The sequence below is a fragment of the Capricornis sumatraensis genome, chromosome 15 (assembly GCF_032405125.1).
Source record: "Capricornis sumatraensis isolate serow.1 chromosome 15, serow.2, whole genome shotgun sequence".
In the NCBI taxonomy this organism is placed as follows: domain Eukaryota; kingdom Metazoa; phylum Chordata; class Mammalia; order Artiodactyla; family Bovidae; genus Capricornis; species Capricornis sumatraensis.
In genome coordinates this window covers 64529706-64550816 of record NC_091083.1, presented here as the reverse complement: position 1 = coordinate 64550816, position 21111 = coordinate 64529706, and the positions used below count along the sequence as shown (strand labels likewise).

The 21111-nt window shown below is 46.3% G+C and overlaps 1 protein-coding gene across 1 annotated transcript in view; it reads right to left on the bottom strand.

Moving 5' to 3' along the window:
• The window catches only part of TTLL9 (tubulin tyrosine ligase like 9), a 58672-nt gene that overhangs the window by 1807 nt on the left and 35754 nt on the right, over positions 1–21111 (bottom strand). Inside the window, exons 6-14 of the mRNA XM_068986805.1 lie at positions 19577–19645; positions 18846–18920; positions 17612–17702; positions 16527–16567; positions 15606–15693; positions 6865–6923; positions 5910–6106; positions 3909–4022; positions 2601–2725 (exon numbers count right to left, since the gene is read on the bottom strand). Coding sequence (XP_068842906.1) covers positions 2601–2725; positions 3909–4022; positions 5910–6106; positions 6865–6923; positions 15606–15693; positions 16527–16567; positions 17612–17702; positions 18846–18920; positions 19577–19645 — 859 coding nt within the window. The remainder of the gene's footprint in view (positions 1–2600; positions 2726–3908; positions 4023–5909; positions 6107–6864; positions 6924–15605; positions 15694–16526; positions 16568–17611; positions 17703–18845; positions 18921–19576; positions 19646–21111) is intronic.

Sequence of the window (21111 nt, the reverse complement as noted above, 5' to 3'; positions counted from 1 at the left end):
CTGCTAGGTGCCTGCACCCCTGTGAGAGACCCCCAAGCCACATCTAAAGAATCATAAGCAAATAAGATAGTCGTTTCAAGCTGCAAAGCTTCAAGAGAATTTGTTACACAATAGTTTACTATTCGGGGGCTTTTAGGTGTGCAGACTCTTAGTCCTCTTCTTCCAGACCTACTGAATCAGAACAGCATTTTAACAAGATTCCCAGGTGATTGTTTGTACAGCTTGAAAGCTTTGTATAGTCATCCTCCAACAACGCCATGTGGCAGGCACTAGGGGTCTGCCGTGGGAGAACCATCACGAACCGCCTCTCCTTTGCCTTCCTCAAAGCAAACTACTTAGTACTTGACTTCCCTGGCTTCCTTGCAGCTGAGGTGCCATGTGACCCAGCTCTAGTGGGTGAGATGTCAGCAGAGTTACCTGCTTTCCTTTTGGAATAGCCAAAGCTTGAAGGAAAGGCTTTGGCCCTTGGGCCTGCCTGGGATGAGGACACAGTGTCTGGAGTTGGAGCAGCCATGAGGCAACAAGCCTCAGCATCAGGGCTAACAGGCTGAGTGTGGTAAAGAAAGGAAAGATCTGGGTCCTTGGTGGCACCGTGCAGCTGTCACTATGGCCTGCCCCATGACTTCTGGCGACTCAAGACAAATCAGTTCCTCTCTGGATAACTATTTGTTAGTTGTTTGCACCCCAACCCAATCCTAAATCATACCAAACCCTAAAAGATACTCAAAACTTTTCATCAAAAAAGAAGGAAGAAAAATGCCACAAACAAAAAGGAAAATGACAAACTCATTTTGTTTGAATGGAAATATTCGAACAAAAGGAAAATATTTATAGTAAGTTTGACAGAGGGAAAATATCCTTAATATATTAATATCTAAGGCCTTTACAAATTTGGAAAAATAGGAGCCCACTTGGGGGGTGGGGAATAAGTACGGACAGCTTACAAAAGAACAACTGCAAATTTTAAATCTAAAGCCTCACACATAATCAATGGAATGCACAGAAAACAAGTAAATATTTTTACCTATGAAGTTGGCAAAGGTTTTTTTGTTGTTGCTGCTGCTGTCATTTTAAATTCAGAGCTTGCAAATTTGTGTAATCTTTCTAAGAAAGCAATTTGACTATAATAAGTCTATCTTTTTAACCCAGTAGTTCTATTCCTAACAATCTGTCCTAAAAAAATAGCCAGTTTCAGTTGAACTTTCTTTGAGAGGATGTCCTCACAGCATTATTTATAAAAGTGAAAAACTGGAGTCATGCCAAATGCTCAATTATGTGAGATTGGTTTCATAAATTTGGGGATGTTTTGCAGCTGTATGGTAATTTTGTTTCTAATTTTGCCAAGGGACAAGTGCTAGCAGCCTAGCTTTCGGGTTTTGAAGTTGGACAGATTGGGTTCAAGGCCTCTCTCACCACTTGTGACTGAGACCATTGGCATGTGATCTAACATCTGGAGACTCTTTCCACATCTGTAAAATAATCAAGGCTGCCTAAAAGCGAAATGAGTTAATGTATGTAAAGTAGTCTGGACCTGGCCATAGTGTGTTTCCAAAAGAGAGTGAGTGAAGGTTGCTGTCATGTCTGACTTTAGTCCATGGGGTCTTCAGGCCAGAATACTGGAGTGGGTAGCCTTTCCCTTCTCCAGGGGATCTTCCCAACCGAGGGATCGAACCCAGGTCTCCCACATTGCAGGTGAATTCTTTACCAGCTGAGCCACCAGAGAAGCCCCAAAGAGAGGCTCTTACTAATGTTATTGAATGAGCTGGAAAATGCTATGTGGAAAAATTAGACTCAAAGCTTCAGCCCAATGCCAATTTTGTAAGAAAAAAATATGAATATATGCATTTTTGTAAAATTGGAAGGAAATACACCAGATTGTTAAAGATGGTTATGTTTGGATGATTTTTTTCATTTCTTTCTTTAGTTTTCAAATATTCTACAATGAGTGTGAATGATTTTTATAGTAAGGGAAATTTTTCACTTTTTAAAAGCCAAGTTTAAGGTCAAGCCCTGAAGTCCTTAATTTCTCTTAGCAACATATCGTGTTTTTTGTTTATGTGCCACCTAAGCTTTTTGAAATCTGCCTCATAACAGATTAATAATATCTTTCACCACATGCCGTACAGTATTCTAGGCATATATTGAGATGGAAACTATCGAATCTGTTTTACAGATGAGGAACAGGTTAAGTCCCTTGCTCAAGGTCACACAGCTGGTAAATTTTAGACCAAATTAAAACATTCTGGGCTTCCCTGCTGGCTCAGATGGTAAAGAATCCACCTGCAATGTGGGAAATCTAGGTTCAATCCTTGAGTTGGGACGATCCCCTGGAGGAGGGCATGGCAAGCCACTCCAGTATTCTTGTCTGGAGAATCCCCCTGGACAGAGGAGCCTGGCAGGCTACAGTTCATGGGATCACAAAGAGTTGGACATGACTGAGTGACTAAGCACAGCACAGCACATTAAATCAATAAAAGTGTACACAGAGAAAAAATACAACACAATAGAAATCTAGTAAAACATTCTAATCTCCATGACAAGTTGCCTCTCAGACTACTTGCTACCTCCCATGTACCCACTCCCCACCTGGCCCCACATACCGAGATGTGTGTTGGTCACAAAGTTCCCCATCCCCGATAGGTCAGGACCCCCCTCTTCTCTGCTGACAGGGCCATCGTTCCACATGAGGTCAAAGCCTCCTACTCGCTTCTCCCTTCCTGTGAGCCTGGACAAGCAGGAGATACAAAGGGTTAATGAAGGTTCACCTGGTGGGGCCCTCAAGCCAGGGCCCTGAACCCTCCCAGCACTCCACTGGTGCCCACCCTGTCAGAGTACCTTCTTTTGTCCATCCAAAGTGGGGGATGACCTCGGGGTCATCCCCCATTTGTCCCCAGGCTTTCATACTTGGCCCCAGTAACGTGCTTTCTGGTTTAAAGTCTGCTGTCCTTCCCAGACTAGACTCCAGGAAGGTGGGGATTAGACCTGTCATGTCCTTTATTTACTGTGTTCCCAGTGTTTAGCACAAGGGCTGGCACATAGGAGGGCCTCAAGTGTGTGGTGAAGGAATAAGTGATGGTGGATAAGGGTGGTGGACACCTGAGGTTCTGCCTGCTCAGCATCCATTTCACTTTTTTTAGCCTTTGGATACCTGAGTTTTCCTTTTTGAAAACCAGGCCTCACTCTCTCACTCTCATGGTTCAAGTGGGGTTGACCCCAACCCCTGGGAGTGGGCACAAGACCTAGGCTTGGTCAATCAGAGTCCCAGTGATTGATTCAGGGATGGGCATGTGACTCAATCCCACCAGGGAGCAATGAGAGTCAGCCCTCAATCTTTTGCTGGAATAACTGGGGAGAAACTAACACAGAGAAAAGAGATGAGAGAGGAAAGTGAGAACAGACAAACCAACCCACACTGTCTGAGTCATTCCTGAAGTCAAACCCTGGATCTTTCTATTATATGTACATCATTATATCAATAAATAGCCTCTTACTGAGCACTTACTGTGAGTTAGACATGTTAAAATAAATTACCTTTGTAAATTAACAACCCTGAGAGTTAGATATGAAATCTCCCACTTTACAGATGAGGACACTGAGGTTCAGAAAGGAGAAGTGACTGGGTCAGGGTCCCATAGTCAGGAAAGGCTGAGGAAATCCTGCGGGACTGAATCTCAGAAAGCTGTAGTTGGCCCTGCTCTGCTGGGTCAGGGCTGGGTCCTTAGGCCAGGACCTGATCCTGTGTGAACATCTCAGTTTCCCCACCTGTGAAATGGTGGGGCGGGGGAGGGTGGAGGGGCCAGAGACATCTCTGAGGTCCTCTCAAGTTCCAGGGTTCCAAGTTCTCTCTCCTCGGTGGGAGCCCTGATGGTGAGGTACAGGGGTGTATGAGTGAGGCCGCCCTCTCTCACCTGGCCTCCATGTCCACAATGTGCAGGGTGTCTTCCAGGAGGCAGGTCTTGAGCTCATAGTCCTCCTGGCTGCTGGCTGTCAGTGATGGGGATGCATTGACCTCCAGGAGCCACCTGGGGAAGGAAGGGGATGGAAAATCTTAAGGCTGCCTGGTCCCTGGAATTTCACGAGAGACTAGATGAGGTGCCTGGGCCCCACCCTCAATTCAACCAGCGCTGCTGTCTCTACGTTTCGATCTGAAGAAAGGTTTCAGGGACTAAAACTTCTGAAAACTGTCACACACTTGAAACCCCCACAGGGTCCAGGGGGTAACAAATGAAACAAGCTGGTGGGGGTAAGAACAATTTTATGACCTCGTGACTATTACTCCTTTGGCTTCTTTCGAAAGAGCTGGAGTATGAGAGAAACTTTCCTAGTGAACATTTGTCTATAAATGGTAACCAGGGGACTTCCCTCGTAGTCCAGTGGTTAAGAATCCACCTTCTAATGCAAGGGACATGGGTTCAATCCCTAGTGGGGGAATTAAGATCCCACATGCATTCTTAATACCTTTTTTCAAACACTGATATTTGGACTTTTCAAATTTGGGAATTTTTTTGTCTAGTACTAAAAGTTTAAAAATGTGTATTATCTGTGAAAACTTGATGTTGAAAAATATGTTAAAATGTTACTGGCCAATTAAAAAAAACAAGATCCCACATGCATAGGGGCCACTAGCCCGTATGCTGCAATGAAGCGCAGATGCAGCCAAATAAATCAATAAAAGTATTAAATAAAAGATGGTTTTTAAAAGATGGTAACCAGCCTGCCAAGTCAGGAGGGTCGGGAGTGGCAAGGAGGGGTAGGCCTGTGGTGGCCTGGGAAGAGCGTTCCACCTCTGAAGGGGTGGCTCTGGCAGCTCAAGCAGAGTGTTGCCCTGTGCGCATATGAACCCAGAATTCTAAGACCCTCTGACTCTTCCAAAACATCCCTATGTTTGTGCAAACATCTTCCAGTTTTGGGAGATGGTCGATGAAAATCAACCCAATGAAAAAAAACATTCTGAAGGTCAAACTCAAAGTGTCTGCAGCCCAAGGGGTTCCAGCCTGTGACCTCTGGTTTTCTGCAGCGCTGTTAGTTGACAGACAGGAATCTGGGGCACAGAGGGAGGAGGGCTCACCCAGCAGGTCAGTGAGAGACTGGGGGCCCCTTTTCCTATCTACTGTCTCCTCCTAAGCTCATTTCCCCCATCGGTGTCCACGTTAATGCCTGTAGCACAGCTTGTATCCCAGAAGGCAAAGGAGAGAGACCCACTGGTGCCTGGCCCTGGTTTCTCTTGAACTTGGGCCTGACTTAGGTCTTGCTCTAGGGCTTCTACTCCTGGCTCAGAAAAGCCCCCAAGAGCGATACAGTGACCCTGGGGAGAGGGCTGGGTCCAGGAGCCATAGTGCTGGTGGAAGCTGCTCAGTCCAGGAACATGGACTCTGGGCCCAGCTCAGCCCTGGACTTACTGCATGACCTCAAGCTGCCTGGACAACCCCACTGGGCTTCTGTGCCCTGTTGTATCACCCAAAGGCCATCAGTGTGTTCCCTGACAGCTCAGGTGTGTTCAACCTCCTCGTGAGCACTGTAGGAAGGCACAAAATTCTGGGAATTGACATGGTAACAATTCTGGGAATTGACATGGTAACTCCCTTGCCCAGCCCTTTGTATCCTCAAAGCACCAGGATTCACAGAGGGGAAGTTTCTTGCCTGATGGGAGGGGAGGATCGCTGACTCAGCAGATGCTTGGGGAAAGGCCACAATGTCGAGCATGGGGCTCATTTCTTCCTCATAACATTCCTCTCTGCACAGTGACCATTTTACAGACAGGCAAGCCAAGGCTCAGAGAAGGGAAGCATGCCCAGCTAGGAAGTTGCAGAGCTGAGCTTAAAGCCAGGCAGTCTAGGTGCAGAGTGTGTAAAACATCCCCCCTCCCCCGCAACCCCCACGCTCTCCGGGCCACCAGCCCATCCACTTACGGCTTGAGGTCCTGATCTATGAGGATGTCATAGCCATACAGCTCAAAGCAGTGCTTGTCGCTGATAATCACCTTCTGCACGCTCTGCAGGCTTCTGATGAAGATGTTGTCCATGTCGCTGAAAAGCCTCTCTACTGCCTCAGGCCCGTGCTTGGACGCCAGGTACTGCCGGAAGCGTTGCAGCATCCACTTGCAGCCCTGGGCCCCACCACCAGGTTGAGAGAGGAAACTTTAATCAGCCAAGACCTGGCCAGCCCGGACGGCCATTCACCATTAGCACAGACCTTAGTCTTGGACAAGGGGAGCCAGCCCTGAGTCCTGTGATGAGCAGAACCCTTACAGGGCAGAGAATTTGGACTCCCAAGGAGGTGTGGCCCACCCAGAGCCTGGGCCTCTCTTTCTAGAGCACCGCCTGCTATCCGCCACCCCAGAAGTCTCTGCCCAAATGCCCTGCACTGGCCTCTTCCCTGGGCCTGCCCTTGGAGGACAGATTGCACTGACCACATGGGTACCCCAAGACCCAGGGAGTCACCCACAGCTTGCTGTTTTGGGTGTGTGCATGTTTGCAGGAGGCCCCCACAGGGTGATGGAGAGCTGGGGACCAGCTCCTCCTGTATTCGTCTGTTCTGGCTCTTAACTCTGAGAAGTCTGAGTATGCTAAATATGAACCTGGTCTTCTGGCAGGTTATTAGGTAGGTAGTAGATAGATAGATGATATATCTGTCAAGGTAGGACGACACAACACAAATCGTTAAAGGGTGTACTGGTTTGATGTGTAACTCTTAAACATTTAAACATGGGATCTGTGGGCCTCCATGTATACGCTTACCCTGGGCCCTGAAAACAGGCAGTGACCTGACCTCTCTGGAGAACTCTCCTGGGCTCTCCCTCCTCACCACCCCACCCCACCCCAGTCCCAGAGGCCACATCCGAGGGCAGAAGCCCAGCTTCCTCACCTTCTTCGGGTGGTAGTCGGGAGACGTCTTTTGCACAGCGACATTGGTGAGGTGAACGTCTGGCAGAGGTCAGTGGTCAAGGGCCAGTGTGGATAAGAAGGGCAGCCCCCAGGGACCAAACTGAGACCCTTGCTTGGGAATCTCTGAGGGAAGGCTACCAAACAGCCCAGAGCTCAGGTGTGTGGGTTTTGAAGTCAGATGGACTCAGGTCCAAATCATGCCTGCATCTATCTTTACTGGTTGTGGGCTCCTGAGCAAGCCACTTAACCTCTCTGAGCCTGTTTCCCCCCTTATTAAATGCCGTTGCCTAGTAGTATGTTGACCTCCCAGGGTTATCTGAAGGATCAGATGAGATGCTGTGTACAGTGCTGGCATGGCTGATATTATTAGATTAGTTAGGATTGTCCCACTCTAGAGGAGAGAACCCTTTCTAACAAGTAGAGACACCAAATACAGAACAGCCTTCTTAGGATTCTGAGCTCTCTGTCACTAGAGAGGCTCAGACTGGGTGGCTGCTTTGTGGGAATATTGGAGAAATGACCCAGCTTTGGGATGGGGTCAAGATGGCTGCCTTTGAAGTCCCAAACCTGAGAGTCTGCCTTTTGGTGTCGTCACCATCACCGGTATTGTCACCTCCGGTAACGTCAGCAACATTTCAAAGCTTATAGAGCATATTCACACGCATCATCTCCTTTCCCCAAATCACTCCCATCTCATAGAAAGGCTCAGAGAGACAGCCATTCAGCATACCCCATCCTCCCCCACATAACTAAGTAGGATGGAACCCAAAACCTCACGAAGAGGTAAAACATAACTTTCTCCTGGACTTGGTAAAACAGGCGGGGTCCTAGGACCAGGACCCTTTGCTGCAGTGCTTTCACCTGGACAAACATCTCCTCCTCAAGCAAAAATACAAAGAAACTATAAGGGACTAAAAAGAACTGCGTGCATGTGCAACTGGGGAAAATTATGGACAACAAGACACAAAGAGACCAAAGAGCCCTACTTCCACTTCTGAAGGGTGGGGAGCAAAAGCAGGAAGTCAGGAGCAAAAGCAGAGTACTGCACACAGCACCACCAAAAGGGTGGGCAAACCACCTATGCCAAGCTTCCAGCTTGACCCCTGGACACACCCCTACCCTCACCCCATAGCAATAACCAACTCCTCACACCTCGGTGAGCCCAGCTAGCAAGGGAACCTGTTATTTGTTCTTGTTCCCCTCTGCTGCAGCAGGGACCCCAATAAAACCTTCCTGTGTTTCTTGCCTCTGATCAATTTCTATTGATAGAGGTGGCCGACAACCTTGGTCGGTAACATTGGACCATTCACAGATGGGGAGGTAGAGCCTCCAGGTCACTGATCCAAGTCTGACTCCCCTAACACGTATGTTTCTCCTCGTTTGTGGCACATCCGGCAGGATTGTAGCCTCTCCAGAGGAGGTGGGTATCCCCTCTAGCACCTTCTTTATAACTCTTCAGAGACTTTTTGGTCACACTTGTCTGAGAGTTTTTCTGCCTTAATTTCAAAAGAATAAGCACATAACAAACCACTAAATAAGAAGAGAACCCTTACATTTTTGGTCAATTGATTTTTGAAAAGGGCGCCAAGGCAATTAAGTGAGGGCAAGCATCATCTTGGGCTTCCCTAGTAGCTCAGTTGGTAAAGAATCCTCCTGCATTGCAGGAGACTCCGGTTCGATTCCTGGGTTGGGAAGATCCCCTGGAGAAGGGATAGGCTACCCACTCCAGTATTCTTGGGCTTCCCTTGTGGCTCAGCTGGTAAAGAATCTGCCTGCAATGTGGGAGACCTGGGTTCGGTCCCTGGGTTGGGACAATCCCCTGGAGAAGGAAAAGGCTACCCACTTCAGTATTCTGGCCTGGAAGATTCCATGGACTGTATAGTCCATGGGGTTGCAAAGAGTCAGACATGACTGAGCAACTTTCACTTCACTTCACTTCAACCATCATCTTTCCAACAAATGGGGTGAGGATGCCTGGATATCAGTGTGTGAAAGAATGAAGTTACCATACCACAGGCAAAAATTCACTCCAAACAGACCACAGACCTAAATATAAGAGCCAAAATTATAAAACTCTTAGAATAAAATTTAAGAATAAGTCACTGTGACTTGGGGTTAGGCAGAGCTTCTTAGATGGGACAGCAAAAACACAGATGACAAAAAGTAGATAAATTGGACTTGATCAAAATTAGAAAATTTTATGTTTCAAAGGACACTATAAAGAAAATGAAGAGGAAGTGCACAGAGGATTTTTAGGGCAGTGAAAATACTCTGTATGATACAGTAATGATGGACACATGCCATTATACATTTGTCTAAACCCAAAGAATGTACAACTTTAATATAAACTATGGATATGGGGTCATTGTGATGTGTCAACCCAGGGTCATCAACTGTAGCAAATGTAGCACTCTGGTGAGTGGTGTTGATAATGGGGGAGTCCGTGCACAGGTTGGGGCAGGCGGTCTATGGGGAATCTCTACCTTCCTCTCAATTTTGCTGTGAACCTAAAACTGCTCTAAAAAATAGTCCTTAAAAGAAAAATGACAACCCACAGAATGGGGGAAAATATTTGTAAATCATGTATCTGATAAGGGAGCAGTATTGAAAATACATCTAGAAACTTACACCTCAACAATAACAGAGACAATCCAATGAGAAGCTGCGCAAAGACTCTGAGTAGAAATCTCTGCAAAGATTTGCAAATGGCCCAGAAGCTCTTGAATAACAATTATTAGTCATCAAAGAAATGCACATCAAAACCACTTCACATCCACTAGGGTGGTTGTAATTTAAAAGGACAGATAATAACAAGTGTTGGCGAGGATGTGGAGCAATTGGAACCCTCCTACCATGTTGGTGGGAATGTAAAATTGTGCAATGCTTTGGAAAATAGTCTAATAATTGTTCAAAAGGTTAAATACAGAATTACCATGTGACTAGCAACTCAACACCTAGTATATACGCAAGAGAAATAAAAACATATGTCCAAACAAAAACTTGTGCAGAAATGTTCACAGAAGTATTATTAATAATAGCCAAAAAGTGGAGACAAAAAAGATGAAAAAAGCTACTGCTACATGGTACAACATGATGAACATTGAAAACATTGAGCTTAATACAAGAAGTTAAGAGGACTTCCGTTGAGGTCCAGCAGTTAGGACTCCATGCTTCCACTGCCTGGGGCTCGGTTCGATCCCTGGTCAGGGAAGTAGGATCTCACAAGTCATGCAACACAGCCAAAAAAAAGTAAGATACAAAAGGCCACGTATTTTATGAATCTGTTTACATGAAAGGTCTGAAAAAGACAAATGCGTAGAGATGAACGTGGTTGCATAGGGCTGGGAAGAGGGGTTGTAGGGAAGTGGGAAATGACAGATAATGAGTACTGGGTTTCTTTTGGAGTGAGTGAAAGTCACTCAGTCGTGTCCAACTCTTTGGGATCCATGGCCTGTATAGGACAGAATAATGGAATGGGTAGCCTTTCCCTTCTCCAGGGGATCTTCCCAACCCAGGAATTGAACCCAGGCCTCCCGCATTGCAGGCAGATTCTTTACCAGCTAAGCCACAAGGGAAGCCCAAGAATACTGGACTGGGTAGCCTATCCCTTCTCTAGGGGATCTTCCCAACCCAGGAATCAAACCAGGGTCTCCTTCATTGCAGGCAGATTCTTTACCAGCTGAGCTATCAGGGAAGCCCTAGAAAAGCTGATTTGGGGGATGGTGAAACTGTTCTAAAATCGACAGTGGTGATGCTTGTGTGAAGATGCTAAGAAGTACTGAGTTGTATGATTTAACTGGGTGACCTGTGTGGTATGTGAACATACCGCAATAAAGTTATTATTTAAAAAGTGGAAAAAGAGGATGTTCAGGCAAAGTGAGTTACTGGTTTTAAGGGGTGGGGGGGCGGAATTGCTCTCTTTTGTTGGAAGAAGCACTCACGTTTCTCGGCACACTGCTCCTACCCTCAGGAAGGAGAAACCAGGGACTTTCCTAGTTTCCCAGAGCAGAGGCTACAGGAGGAGTATGGGTCAGCTGATTCCCCAGCCTCCTCTCTCCAATGCACCTGAAACCAGGTTCTAATGAACCAACGAGCTAAATGGTGAAGAGCAAGCAAACAACTGAAGCAATCCATAAAGAAACAGAGCTGAGTGAGTAGCTGTGAAATCTTTCAAGGGGAAGATCTTTTCTTAGCTTAGCAACAATAGAAATCACAGAGGATATCAGTGAATATAGTCAACTATGTGAAACGGAAATCAATCAGACTGAAAAGGCAAAAATCACGGGCAAGCACGGCTAGAGAAAAGATTTGTAACAAAGATGACAGGCTAATGTTTTTCTGCGTGAAAATCACACATAAATTGTTAACAAAAAAATTTTATGACCCTCATAGATAAATAGATAAAGGATATTAAAACAAACAAACAAACAAAAAACTGGTAAAGGGCCATCTGGGAAAGTGCCCAAAGTTTCTAGTAGTAAACGATACACAATTTTAAAGGAATGTAAATGGGGGGAAATGCAAATTGGAAGAGATGCAAATTCTAACGCAAAAATCTGCTTCCCCAGCAAATCAGTTATATTTTTTAAAAAACCTTTTTATTTGGAAAGAAAAACTCAAAACTTACAGAATACTCGCAAGAATGGTATAATGAATGCCCATATACGCTTCACTTAGATGTGACAATTGTTTAGGAAATGTGTTTTGTAATCAGTTTAATTGTCCCCAGTGCTGGGGAGCTGGGGCTAAATGGGCCCTGTCAATGGGAGGGTAAAAATATGAGGAAATCTGGAAAACAATCTGGCTGATTCCCTTGACCCAGTAGTTACACCTCTGTGAGGCCATATAAAGGAAAAAATTTTAATATAGTAAAAGATTTATGAAAAAAAATGTTTCTTTACAGCATTGTCTGTCATTATAGGAAAAAACTGCTGCTGCTGCTGCTAAGTTGCTTCAGTCGTGTCTGACTCTGTGTGACCCCATAGATGGCAGCCCACCAGGCTCCCCTGTCCCTGGGACTCTCCAGGCAAGAACACTAGAGTGGGTTGCCATTCCTTCTCCAATGCATGAAAGTGAAAAGTGAAAGTGAAGTCACTCAGTCGTGTCCAATTTAGCGACCCCATGGACTGCAGCCTACCAGGCTCCTCCGTCCGTGGGATTTTCCAGGCAAGAGTACTGGAGTGGGTTGCCATTGCCTTCTCTGGTAAGAAACTGACAATTTCCCAAATGTCTGCAGCAAGTACAATAGGATTAGTAAACCAGTGAGTCTACTCAGTGGAATATTTTGTAACTAATAAAAAATGTCTATAAGGAAAATACTTAAATAATGTTCAATGAAAAAAAGGTTATACTTATCTAGTGGGATTGTTGCAGGAAGGAGGACCCCTTCCAGGGCCCAACACTGAGCTCTTGTCTAACACTTGGAAATGAATTGTCCAAGGAGACACGTGCTAACAAGGCAAGAGATTTTATTGGGAAAGGGCACCGGGGAAGAGAGCAGTAGGGTAAGGGAACCCAGGAGAACTGCTCTGCCACGTGGCTCCCAGTCTCGGGTTTTATGGTGATGGGTCGTCTTTAGCCAATCATTCTGACTCAGAGTCCTTCCTGGTGGTGAACACCTTGTTCAGCTAAGATGGGTGCCAGTGAGGATTCGGGGAGGTGGTTGGACATGTGGGGTCTCCTTGTGATCTTTCCTGAACTCTTCCGGTTGGGTGTGGCTTATAAGTTCTGTGTTCCTCACCAGGACCTCCAAATGGTTACTATAGCGCCAAGCCAGGGTGGGTGGTTTCAGTCAGTGACCTTCCCCTTACAGGATCAGTCATATATAAAAGGGTAAGCAACAACAAAAATTTCAGAGGTGATACATCAAAAAGGTTATTTCTAGTGTGACTAGAAAAGGTTTCTCTTCCTCCCTCCTCCTTTTTGTACATTTCTCCTGGATTTTCTGATTTGTCTTCAAAGAGCTATACTTTTATTATGAAGACTATATCCTTTAAATGTTTTATTATCTTTATTATTAAATTAATGCATATCAGTTGCAAGAATAGTTCATAATATAAAGAAATGTTAAAGTTAAAAATACATGTTTCTTGACCTGAATCCCAGGGACGGGGGAGCCTGGTGGGCTGCCGTCTATGGGGTCACACAGAGTCGGACACGACTGAAGTGACTTAGCAGCAGCAGCAGCAGCAGCAGACCTGATTTTAATCTTCTAAATTTTTTAAAGTTAATAGATTTGCGAACCTCCTTTCATATTTTCTTCTAAATGGAAAAGTAAAAGCAAAAAATGGGATTGTAAACAGAGCCCAGTTCTACACGCACATGTTGTTTCCACCTCACATTCTATCATAGACACCTTTTTTTTTTCACCTGGCCTCACTGCATGGCTTGTGGGATGCTTGTGGGATATTAGTTCCCCTATCAGGGATCGAACTCCGGTCATCAGCAGTGAAAGCACTGAGTCTTAAACACTGGACCACTAGGGAATTCCTGTAGTTACCTTTCCATAATATTTCAGTCACCTCACTGTATTCAGCAGCTACACAGGATCATGGAAATGCTTTATCATTCATTTCACCATCCCTCTATGGTGGATTAAGCTGTTTCTGCTTGTTTACTATTAGTGTTGAGGTGAATATTTTTTCATTTTGAGTATGTGTAACTGATTTATGTATTTGAATAATTGTGTGTAAGTTATATATATAAAATATGTATATTTATTTACAGTCAGCTAAATAATTTTATATATTAATATTATTATTTTGCAATCCATAGTTGCTTTATTATTTTAAAAGTTGGTGTGTAATATCTGAAGCAAATAAGGTAAAATATTAATAACTGCTAAATCTGGATGGTAGATGCATAGATTTCTGTTACAGCCTTTCCTGCAGTTTTCTATGTAATTTAAATATTTCAATATTTAAAAATTAAAAACAATCAAACAAAGGGATGAAAATTATGTGTATTCACTCACTGTGAAAACAGCAAAGGCTTGTTAAACAGAAACTAGCCGTGGGAGAGTCCTCAATTTAATAAGGCTCTATGGTGCCTAAAGATAAACATTTTAAAATGAGGGCAGGAGGACCAATAATGTGTACTGAGTAGTCACTCTGGGTTAGGCACTGTCTAAATGCTTTACATGTATCGTTTAACTTTATTCATTTTTAGGTTATTTTTCCTTGGCCACATGGCATGTGCGATCTTAGTTCCCTGGAATCAAACCTGCGCCCTCCACAGTGGAAGCATGGAGTCTTAACCACTGGATGACCCAGGGAAGTCCCTCATCTAACCTTCGTAAGAAATGAGGTGGCAAAAAAAGAAACTAAAATAAATGCAATGAGTTGCATATGACAAATTCTTGTTAGAATCACAAAATAAGACCTACTGGAAATGCTGAAGTTGGCTAAACAGAAAGAAACAAATTGTAGATAATACTCAGGGAGGCCTAAGCCCTTCTGACATTCAGGGAATGCAAATGTATTACCTTGGACAGACACTTAATTGAATGATGAGATTAAGGCAGAGCAATGTGAATTGGCTAAAAGCATTAGCTGGATCGCCCAAGCCAGAAGCTTGGCAGCATCACTTGCTACTTCCACCTCTCCCACATGAAGGTAATCTAGTTCTGCTGGTTTATCTCCTAAATATTTATTTCTAGATCATTTACCCCTTTTCCTCTGATGCTCATGTCTAAAAACAATGTTTGCTCTTTTTATTTTGACCAGATAATACACTCACATAGTTCAAAAGTCAAAAGTATAGTATATAAGGAATATCTCCTTCCCCTAACCCCAAACCTGTCCCCTCCCATTCATTTTTCCTCCAAGTCAAATTCTGTTTCTAGTTTCTTGTCTATCCTTCCAGAGATGTCTATGCACAGATAAATATATATACAGAGATATACGTTTTAACATGAATGGGAGCATCCTTTCCACAGAGTTCTACACTTAGTTTTTTTCCAATGAATAATACATCTTGGAGATTATTTCATCAGTACCTAAGGCACCTCCCCCGGTTCCTTTTTACTAGCTGGATAGTATTCTGTTGTGTAAATGAGCCATTCATTCAGTTATTTCCTATTATTATTTTTTGCTCTCACAACAAGGCTATGCCGTGGAAAATGTTTAAAGCTCTCTTTTCCTGTCCTATATAGTGAGTGTACCTGGAGGATAAACTCCCAGAAGGGAATTGCTGGGTCTGTGCATTTGTTTTTGATCGAGATTTGCCAGATTGCAGCCTAAGCAGTTGTACAGTTGACACTCCACCAGCAATGCAAATACTCCCCTAGCCTCGCCAATACAGCATGTTATCAAACTTTTCGTATCTGCCAATTTGGTGGAAAAGGCACTGTATTCAAGCGAATGAGTGAGTTAGTGACTAGGCACATAAAGGGATGTGAACATTTTCCAAAGGGGCTCAACAAGTCCAATCCTATGAATCAAATCAATGTGAAATGACGATCAAGCAAGGATGCTTGGGGTGAGTTGCTATGAGCATAGCAGGACTGTTTCCCTCAGGTCACTGGGGGATCCCCCACCCCCTCAAGACTGTAAGTTCCCTGAGGGAAGGGACCAGGGCTGTTTTGTTCACTGCTGTGAACAAAATGCCCTGATTGGAGTTTGACATCTATGGAATGAATAAGTTATCTCAGGACCAGCCAGAAGACGGGAAGGGCAGGGTGCCTGGAGGATGCTGGGGGCGGGTCGGGGAATCCTAGGATACACTGGTCATCAATGCTGTTCAGTGTGAAGCGGGTGTTGGAGAATCGGGCGAAGCCATCCCGGTACAGCCAGGCCCGCAGTGGGATGTACTATGGGGGAGGTGGGAATGGAGAGAGAGAAAAGGGAAGGAGGATCAGTTCCAGCACTTTCACACCTCCTGGCTTTTGCATCTGCTGTTTCCTCCACCTGAAATGCTCTGCCCATCCTGCAAGAATCTGCTCAAACATCAGCCTTCTCTGATTCGATCCCTGCCTTCCTGGGGGTAAGAGTGGGTATGGAGAGATGCAGAAGGGAACAAAATTAATGGGCCTTTCCTCTGCTCCACCACCACATGTGACACCCACCAGACGGTGAGCTCCAGGAGGGCAGGTCCAGGCTGAGCCTGTCTTAGACACTCTGATATCCTGTGCCCAGCATATTGTACCATGAAGGTTTAAGTGTTTGTTGAGTGCATGGCTGGAAGGAGTACAGCAGCTGTTTGGTTAAGAGAGTCGGTTGTCAGGATCCGAATCCCTGCTCTGCCACTCACAGCTGTGTGACCTTGAGCAAGTTGCTCAACCTGTCTGATCTATCTCCTTATCTGTAAAATGAAGCAAACAAAAGAACCTACCTCCCTGGTTAATTAGAAGGACTGAAAGAAAGAAAATCTGCTAAATACTGGGCCTGGTACTTAGTAGGTGTTCAATAAATGTTGGCTGTGGTTACCACGGATGACTGAATGAACAGAGAAGGAAGGCAGAGATGATCCAGATCCTGGGACCTCTGAGATGGCGAAGCTCGGATCTGTTGACCAGCCCCTGGGGTCTCCCAGGCAGGTAAAACCAGACAGCTCACATGGATGCCCCCAGAATGGCTGCTCTGTCCCCTGGGCCAGCTGCCCTGCCCCTACCCCTGGAGGAGAGCACCTGTCTTGGTCACTCACCGACATCACCAGCACGTAGACACGCAGGTCAAACTTGCGGCCTGTCAAGCAAGGGGAGAATTAATTGGCATAACAAATACCGATGGTGTATCCAGCACTGAGCTAGGTTTGGGGGAGATGGCAGTGGACAGGCCGATGTGAATCCCCTTAAAACCACAGGAGGTGCCACGTGCCTGCCTAGCCCAGAGTGGGCCGGGCCTTCAGGCAGGAGGCGCTGCCTGAACAGAGTTTCAGAGGGGACAAAGGGGGCTTGGTCCAAGGGCAGAGTGCCATGAGATGAGGTCAATGAGGTCAGCAGGGCCCAGGTCATGTGCAGTTTTGGGGTCTTGTTCCAGCAACCATGGGAAGCCACTGAGGGGTGTCTGACCCCTCTGGTGACTGTTTGGAACAGAGCAAAGGGGACCAGAGCCGTGGGCATCAGTAAGGAAGGAGAGGTCAGCGGCCAGAACTGGGTTTGGACTTGGCCAGCCAGGTTCAAGAGCTGCATGGAGGCTTGATGAAGAACCAGATGTGGGAAGAGAAGAGAGGGATGTTTCCAGAATAGTCTCCACCTTCTGGCTTGGTCGGGGGAGGACAGTTCTGTCCCCAGGTAGGGAGGCTGAGGGGTGAGCCAGATGGTAAGGGGAGGACAAGGCTGGATTTTAGTCTTGTTGGGTTCGAGCTGCAGAGAGATGTTTGCAAGGGGATGTCACAGACTGTGGGACATCAGGGTCTGTGGTGTGGGGCAAGGTCTTAGCTGGAGACAGAAATCTGGGAGTCACGGGATCTGGGTGGTGATTAAAGTCATGAAGAGGATGGGGGTCACTGGGGGAGGGAGGGGCAGAGGAGAGACCCACAGAAGTCCCCAAGGAAGGACAATGCCTGAGGAAGTGAGAGGAGGCAAGTGATATTAATGCTATTCCATGGGGCCCCTTCAGAGCACTGGCCCCTCTTGGTCAAGACCCTGCAGGATGGGGCTCCATCTTTGCATCCCATCATGCCTGGCGGCAAGCTGAGCCCATGACTGGCTGCTGATCCAGGCTTGTTGACTGACTAATTGACCAACCATCCTGTAGAAGGGCAGGGAGCAGAGACGGCCATCTCACCTCCTATCAAGTAGGGATTTTCGATGTAACGCTGAGCTACATAGTTCTCCACAGGAATTTCATCTTTCTGGTCTTCAGAACTTCTTGTGTCCTAGTTGTAACAATAATTGTTATTAACATTTTTTGGGGGGAGCATTTCCTGTGTAAGAGGCATTGTGTTAGGCACTCTACTTTGGGTATATTGTCTGATCCTTAAATCAACCCTGTCAGGAAAGTACTAATGTTATCACCATTTTACAGATGAGAAACTGAAGCACAGAGGGGGGAGTGACTTGCCCAAGGTCACACAGCTGATGGGTGGTACAGCTGGGAAGTGGTCTCACACAGGCTGGGCCCAGAGCCTGGGCATTTAACATCCAAATCTGTGCTGTCCAATAAAGCAGCTACCAGTCACATGTGGCTATGTACACTTATATTTAAATTGATTAAAAGGAAATGATATTACATGTGACAGTATGGATGAAACTTGGAGGCATCATGCTAAGTGAAATAAGCCAGACCTAAAAGGACAAATCTTGTCTGATTCCACTTATACGAGGTGAGAGTAGTGAAATTCTTAGAGATAGAAAGTAAGAAGGTGGCTCTCAGGGGTTGGGGGCGGTGGTGCAGAAGGGAGTTAGTGTTTAATGGGTACAAGTTTCAGCTGGGGGAAGATGAAAAAGTTCCAGAAATGGAACACAGTTTGCACAAACCTATGAATGAACTTAATGCCATTGAATTGCACACTTAAATAAGGTTAAACTGAAAACTTTTATGTGTATTTTACCATAGTCAAAGAGGAAACAAGTTAAAAGTCCAGCCTTTCAAGTTGCCCTAGCCTCATTTCCATTGTCTGGATATTAACATGTCACTAGTGGTCAGGACATCAGAGAGCACAAGTGTGCACCATTACCCCCCCTGGAGAAAGTCCCATTGATGGTGCTGCTGGAATACCACCCGGGCCTCCAAGGACACTCCTCTCCCTTCTCTTCCTGCTGATTCTTTGCAGCCAACCCAATTCAGGCCTTTTTACCTCACCATCTACAAAGCCCTTTCCCATCCATCGTCTCCCCATCACTGTAACCTTGTGAAAAAACCGAGGCCCCAGGGCAAATGTCACATGCTTGGTGAGGTCATCTGGGCCCAAGGGCAGAATTGTCTACACCTACCATTACCCCCACCCTGAAGATTTGCTTCTCCATCAAAGCAGCCAGTTCTCTTTCTGGGGTCCTGGGCCACCCCCACCTATACTCACATGGCTGCCAGAGGGGTTGACAGTGTTTCGGGCCGGCTGGGCCTCCAGGCTGGTGAGCTTCTTCCCAGCGGTGCCCTGACAGTTTCATGAGAGGAACAGGGACACACAGTGAGGAGAGGCAATTCATTTATTGTGCCCCTGCTGCGAGCCTGCCGGCACAGTAGATGCGGGTTGTGACCTCCTGCTCCTGTCACCCAGCCTGCACCATTACCATCTTTCAGGTTCAGAGGGGTTCAGCACTTTCCCCAAGACCACAGAGCTGCTGAACGCTGGAGACAGGGTTGGGGCCAGCATTTCTATTATACAGATTCCTGCACCAAGACAGGCTTGGGTTGGGGGGCAGGGAGAGGGCTGCTTCAGGTTTAGTCCAGGAGCCGGAGGAAGAATTAGCCAAGCTCCCCCAGCCAGGTGAGTCAGAGGCCCAGGAAAAGAGCATACTGTTCTCTTAGACACACTAACTCATCGTATCTTCAGCGGGTACTATTACTATCCTGATTTACTGGGGGCACCAAGAAGTGAAATAATTTGCCCAAGCTCACACAGCTAGGAAGTGGTAAGGTCAGGATTTGAACCCAGGCAATTTGGCTCCAGAGACCCTGCACCTATGGGCAGGCCTGTGGGCAGAGCTCCTTTGCCAGCCTTCTGAGCATTGAGGGTGAGGAGGAGGGGCCCCTGATCCCTGCAGGGGGGAAAAGGAGGGTGTGGGGAGGAAGAGGGAGAGGCAAGCTCACCTTCTTCCAGTCCATGATGTCCTTCAGCCTCCGGAAGAGGAAGATGCCCTTCCCCTGTGACCGGGCTACCTGAGGTGGGGGGTGAGGGCAGAAAGATTGGCTCTTAGCTCCATGTGGTTCCCTGTGGGCCCCTGGACCTGGGGCCCTTCCCCAGCACTTCTCTGTCTTCAACTCCCTTGTGGGCCTCCCAGCTGTCCCCAAAGATTGGCCCAGCGCAGCCTTGAAGGGGTTGGGACAGAGAAGGTGTTAAGCCTGGCGGGAGGGAGGGAGGAAAGTAGGGAGGAAAGTGAGAGACTTGGTTCACAAAGGCACACACTTGCATGAATAATACAAAGGAGCAGACAATTAAAAAGCCATTTCTAACAGTCCTGGGAACATATCATCCAATTCTTTTTTTGGAAATCAATTTGCCTTCCTAATTAGATTTTGCTTCAGCTAATACTGAAGTCAGTCTGCCTTTACTGAATCCCAGCATAGATAATTCAAAGCTTCAGAGTCTCAGGGTTGGGAGCATCTTTAATATCATGCAGAGCAGGAGGCACCAAAGACATTGCCCTCTCTGTGACATCCCTCCACAGGTCACCTGCCGGACCTTGCACATTCACAAGGCCAGGGAGCTCACTACCCTCCCCCACCCCTAGATAGCCCATTCCATGGCAGGATAGCTCTATTAAGCAGTCATCCAAAAGGTACGGACTGGGTGTGCTTGGCTTTATGCTATAGCCATAACCTAGACCTCATGGACTTTCACAGCTTAATTTGTGTTGGGCTAAAGTCTGTCTGCCTGGTACTGGCCTCAAGGGCCTCCTAGAACAAATCTGACTCCTAGACCCCAGAACAGCCCCTTTTAATTATTTGCAGCCACTGAGCAGGTGACCCAGAGTCATTTTTCTCCAGCATAAATGCACCCAGCCTGTGCAGATTCTCATTTCGCTCTCATCTTCTTGGAGCATGGCCCAGCTGGTTGAAGAGAAGCTCTTTATACAATGTGAGATGGACAGAGCTGTCACTGACATGCCTATTCCAGAAGATGTCCTCCTAAGGGAAGAATCCTAAAGAGTGGAGAATAAACTTCCTGCATGGTGATTTATCAGGGTGGTTGAGACTGGAAATCATCTAATATCTAGCCTGCCGGACTGTCATTTTCAAAAGCAATCATGATATTCCCAGTCCCATATGTCTTCCACAACTTTATTACCCTCCACCTTCCGTCAAGAGCAGAAATAGCTGTCCCTTCTCCTTGAATCTCTGTGAGCCTATAGGACTGTTTCAGCTGTTTTTGTGTACAGCAGAAGCAATCCTGTGTGAGTTCCAATACTGGGTCATAAAACGCAGCACAACTTCCACACGCTTTCTCTTGGAGGATGGTCACCCTGGGAACCCAGCCACCATGCTGTGAGGAAGCTCAGGGCAAATGGAGAGGCCCATGTGAAGGGCAACTGAGTCTTCCAGCCCTCAGCCCTGGCTGAGCTCCCGCCCAGCAGCCAGTACCAACTTGCCAGCTGAGTTAGTGAGCCAGCTTGGCAGTAAATTCT